General features: G+C 37.3%; 1 protein-coding gene across 1 annotated transcript; it reads left to right on the top strand.

Moving 5' to 3' along the window:
* Nucleotides 1–785: 785 nt before the first annotated feature.
* Nucleotides 786–5,141, top strand: LOC124172746. Its single transcript, XM_046552231.1, has 3 exons — nucleotides 786–2,148; nucleotides 2,217–2,985; nucleotides 3,081–5,141. The coding sequence occupies exon 3, from the start codon at nucleotides 3,324–3,326 to the stop codon at nucleotides 5,139–5,141; it is 1,818 nt and encodes a 605-aa protein (XP_046408187.1). The 5' UTR covers nucleotides 786–2,148; nucleotides 2,217–2,985; nucleotides 3,081–3,323.
* The last annotated feature ends 254 nt before the right edge of the window (nucleotides 5,142–5,395 follow it).

Here is a 5,395-nt window from a genome sequence, read left to right as displayed (position 1 = left end):
GTGTCTCGCTGGCAAGTGAAGTGGTGTTTATTGTTAGTGGATATATATACCTCTTGTGTATAAATTCATAAAAACGGCGCTTAAAACGACCCTTGTTAGTCCGTGTACCGCTCTTAAGTGAAGTTGTGTGTGTGCTTCTAACCCATCCCATCCTCAACCAATTTATTAAAATGACCCCACTAGATCATTCCAGAATTCCTTTGGAAAATAGCGAAAACAGATTCCCGAGTGAAGAGATGGGAGAGGAGTCGCTGGATGAATTACAAACCTATTTGCTTCATCTCGATTTTGAAATTTTAATGGAGGAATTGGACAATGTTTTGAATGAAGACCCCGCCTTATTGGATATGCCACCGTTTGAGATCCAGATACATGATGGAACTCCTACAAATAATTGTACGTATGCAGTTTTACTGTTATTATCAGTTGCGGACAATCTACCACCTTTGAGCGCTGAACAATTGTCGGCTACCGCTGAACAATACGGTTTACCCCCAGGCTCGTATTTCGATCCCACGGGGACGGGGCGTTCATGGGGAGTGGTTTGGTTCGTAACGGACATGCCGAGTGCAATTGCATTGTACGTAGGGAGTCCTCAGGCGTTTGGGTTCGGGACAGTGTTCATTTTCAATGAAGACGGGGAAATTCTAGATATTTCACAATTTCTTTAATATTTCTCTTAATTAGTATTCTCTATGGTTGAAAGATTTTTTTTTAGGTAAAAAAAAAGTAGAGATAAATTTATTTTTAAATAATTTTTTTAATTTTTTTAAAAACAACATATTATACATTATTATTCAAATAATTTAATTTCATACAATTAGCGGCTACTCTTTCAATTCTCTCCACTCGAACCGAATCCCTTACATCCTCTCTCAGTTTCATTCATATAATCCACTTCTTCCAAATCAGGATTTAATATTTGTTCACAAATTAATTGTGCGATTCTGTCACCAGCATTTATTTTAAAGACGACGCTACTATTATTACAAATTATAATTGACACATTTCCGCGAAAATCGAAATCCAGTACTCCCCCTGAAATATCTATTCCATATTTTAAGGCCAGACCAGATCTCGGGGCAATCCTCCCATAGCACCCCCATGGCAGCTCAATTTGGAGATCTGTTTTTACTAACAGACGACTTCCTGGTGAAATGGTGTAGTCATATGCGCTTCGAAGGTCAAAACCAGCAGCATTAGTAGAACCCTTGTATAAATCACGCGCGTTTTCTGTAAGTTTCTTATATTTAAGTTTGTAATTCCTTTGCTGACTCATATTTCTTAATAGGTAATTAAACAGCCGTTTGTTGTGCTCGGTCTCCTGCCTGAGATATCCAACAAGGTATATAGCGGCGGATACTGGATTTCGGCGTGTGAGTTAGGATAGGGAATGCGTCTTTTAATCTATCAAAGCCGTTTGTGCTGCGAGTGAACAGGGAGACGCTATATGAGTGTATAATGGTGACTAATCGCTTAGTAATAATCACACCAATTGTAAATTCTCATGTAATAATCATAATCATCTTTGTTTAAATAACGCAGCCTTTCTATTATAGTTGACTTTAACGAATCTTCAGTTAATTTTTGAAAGACTTCTCTCTCATAAAATGCTTCATATTGATCACAGACATTGTGCAAAGCACTCGGATCCGGACTTATTTCCGCCTCTTGGAGGATTTTTTTAAATTCTTCGTCTGCTTTTTCTTTTAATTTGAATATGAATTCCTCTATCTCTTTCCAAAGGGTTAGAGAACCCACCGGCTGTGCTAAAAGGCTGTTCATGATTTTTGTAATGAATTTTCGCCCGATTTATATATATATATATATATATGGATAGTGTCGCAAGTAGGGTGGGTAAAGGGGTTCAAAGACCATCGAGGGCGCCATTTTAGGTTTTCCCCAGTGAACCTGTTGGTACCGGAAATAGGGAAAATTTTAGGAATTCTGGAATATCAAGTGGTATTACATCATCCCCTAATTCCTCCGCTATTAAGCGCACACGTGCCGAGGTCGGCCTCTCACGCGGAATCTGCGCTGCTCCACCCACTTCGCCGCTGATCGACATGCACGTGCCGAGGTCGGCCTCTCACGCGGAATCTGCGCTGCTCCACCCACTTCACCGCTGATCGACACGCACGTGCCGAGGTCGGCCTCTCACGCGGAATCTGCGCTGCTCCACCCACTTCACCGCTGATCGACACGCACGTGCCGAGGTCGGCCTCTCACGCGGAATCCTTGAGAGAATTTCCAACACTCTGGATTGATGCTGTTTCATCTTGTGATTACCATATCCGCCTCAGTGGTTCACCGCAGTGATGATGAAAGGATAAATACCACGTGCAGCTCTCAAGGACATTTTCAGACCTCTTGCTTCATGCTTCGGTACTGGAAGGTCATCCTCTCACTTAGTGCAGTTCTCCTTGGATGATTACGACCTACTCCCAGTTATTTCCCCCTAAGTGATTCGAAAGTATTACCCCTCTTTTAGGTATATAAGAGCTCGAATCTTCCTCCAAATTCACCACTTCAATTCGATCGGCGGTAGAGTACACCAGAGGCGATCCAATATATAGTATCCAAAACCGAACGCAGTAAGTGGGGCTTAGTTTTCTTCCTCACATGTATATATTTAACGTTATATACGATTATTTCCCTAATACTTAACATGTATTTTCTTTCTAGATGGAGAACTTGAGAAGGAAAATTCAGAAGGTGAACAAGGAACTCCCTTCCTTCCTAAAAAAAGAAAACCTTGTTGTAGGTTTTAGATATACCATAACATATCTATGGGTGGTTGAAACTAGGTATGGGGAGGGAGTTTCGGCAATGATTGAGGGTGCTGGTCAGCGAGGGAGGCTCTTCCTCCCTAAAAGATACTTAAAGGTTTTCAACAGGGAAGCGGTGGATGCTGTGAACCGGGGGGAGGGGGAGCCTCTCACGCTCACCTGGGACGGAGAGCGTTTGTCCTTGGAAGATTAAAAGGTATCTATGATTTAATATTATTTAATTTTGTTTTTTAAATTAGGTTTTTGTGTTTAATTATATTTACTTAAATTTTGATCTTTCTTTAATTACAGATTATTCACATCACTGTGTTGTAAAAAAAAACCTTTTTAAAATAAAAGAAATAATTTGGAGAAGGAATAAGTTTTTCTTGAGAGAATATTAGAAATAGAAAACACTTTCCCCGGTTTCCTGCTTGTTACGTCCTGCTGGTCGGAGCTCTGGTTTATATATAACGGTAAGTAGCTTATTATCTAGCAGTGAATAAGAAGATTAGGTATTGTGAAGCATCAGTGTACATAACATTCATTGAGAACATGGACACTTTTTGTGACATTTGTTTCACTTATTTTAGAGATAGACTTGCTCATGAAGCTAGTGACGTTCATCAAAGACATGTTTTACAGAATAGTGTTGGAGTTAATCCGGAAGAATATAAACTTTGTGAAATTTGTTACACTTATTTTAGAGATAGACTTGCACATGAAGCTAGTGAGGTACACCAAAGACATGTTTTACAAGGTAGTGTTGGAACTAATGCGATAGAAGATAAACTTTGTGAAGTTTGTTACACTTATTTTAGAGATAGACTTACACATGAAGCTAGTGAAGTACACCAAAGACATGTTAGTGTTGGAGCTAATACAATAGAAGATAAACTATGTGAAATTTGTTACACATATTTTCGTAACAAAGTCTCTCATGAGAGTAGTGAGGTTCATAGAAGACATGTTTTACGACAAGTTGGAGCAGGAAATGTAAAGGGAATGGTTGAAGTTCAATCGGCAGCGAAAAATAGATTAAAGACTTACTGGGTTAGTGGGTTGGATGAGGGAAGTGATTTAATCACATTTCTGAATAATATCAGGTTACTGGTCATTGAGAAAATTAAATATGTATTGGAATCTTCTCCGGTAAAAATCAATGTTTTGGTCAAGTGTAATTTTTCTAAAGAGGAACTTACGGATGAAAGATGGTTTAAAACGGAAAATGTTAGAATATTTGAGACTGACAATGTAGATGAAATTGTAGAGCATCTGTTTGCTAAATTACTAAAAGAAAAATCCGAACATCAAGCAAAGGGATCAGGGTGGACTTTACGTGAAATTTCAGGTTTAGAATTACGAATAAATAAATATCGTCCTCTGGGCGGATCCACTTTCATCGAACTCCCAAAGAGAATTTATGATACCAAATCAGTAATAAATGTTAAGAATAATGATATATACTGCTTTAAATATGCGATTTATTCCAAATACATGGCAGAAACAGCACCTAGATATTCATGCTCTAGAGTTATAAAATATATTAAGGATAAAAATTTTGAAACAAAGTATGATTGGAATTGCATTAAATATCCGGTTATTTTGAGAGATATTAGTAAATTTGAAATAAAAAATAATATTTCTATTAATGTTTTCGGTATAGATGAGAAAAATAACGTGTATCCTTTAAAAGTTGTGGATGAAGAACTATCTGATCATAGAGATTTACTTTATCTAGTTAAAGAAAATAAATCACATTATTGTTGGATTAAATCGTTTAATAAATTGCTTCATTCACAAATTACGAAAAATCATAATTCTATATACGTTTGCAAACGCTGCTTCTGTCATTTTCATACGCATGAAAAACTCGAAATACATCGTTTAGATTGTATGAAAAATGCTCCTTCTAAAATAATTATGCCGGGAGATGATGAAAAATTGTTGAAATTTAAAAATGTTGGTCGTGCAATGCGTGTCCCTGCCATAGTTGTAGCCGATTTTGAGTCAATACTTCCGAAGGTTCAACATTGTTGCTCGAATGATGAGCATTCTTATTCGTGTGCAATAGAAAAACATGAAATAATGTCTTTTTGTTTTTTACTAATTTGTACAAATAATCTAAAATTTGAACCAATTTCTTATCGAGGGAGAGATGCTGCGAAAGTTTTTATGAATTGGATCAAAGAGGTAGCCGAACTAGTACAAAATATGTATCAAAATACGGTACAGATGATTGCGTTAACACAAGAAGAAAAACAGGCATTTGAATCCGCTAAGTATTGTCATCTTTGTGGAAAAGAATTGGGTGCTGACCGCGTTCAAGATCATTGTCACTTGACTGGAAAGTTTAGAGCATTTAGAGTTTAGAGCCTGTATTTTTTCATAACCTAAGCGGATATGATGCTCATTTTATTGTACCAAATTTAGGTTACGATAATAAAGAAATTAATTGCATAGCGAATTCTGAGGAAAAGTATATATCTTTTAGCAAAAGTATCGGTAACAATTTCAGCATTAGATTTGTGGATACCTTTCGATTTATGGCTTCGACCCTATCAAAATTAGCTGACAATCTCCCCCGAGAGAAATTTATTCATACAAAACGAGTTTATGGAGATAAG

Source organism: Ischnura elegans (assembly GCF_921293095.1).
Source record: "Ischnura elegans chromosome 13 unlocalized genomic scaffold, ioIscEleg1.1 SUPER_13_unloc_2, whole genome shotgun sequence".
NCBI classification, from domain to species: domain Eukaryota; kingdom Metazoa; phylum Arthropoda; class Insecta; order Odonata; family Coenagrionidae; genus Ischnura; species Ischnura elegans.
The sequence above is the reverse complement of the archived record's forward strand: the minus strand, read 5'-3'. Positions and strand labels throughout refer to the sequence as shown.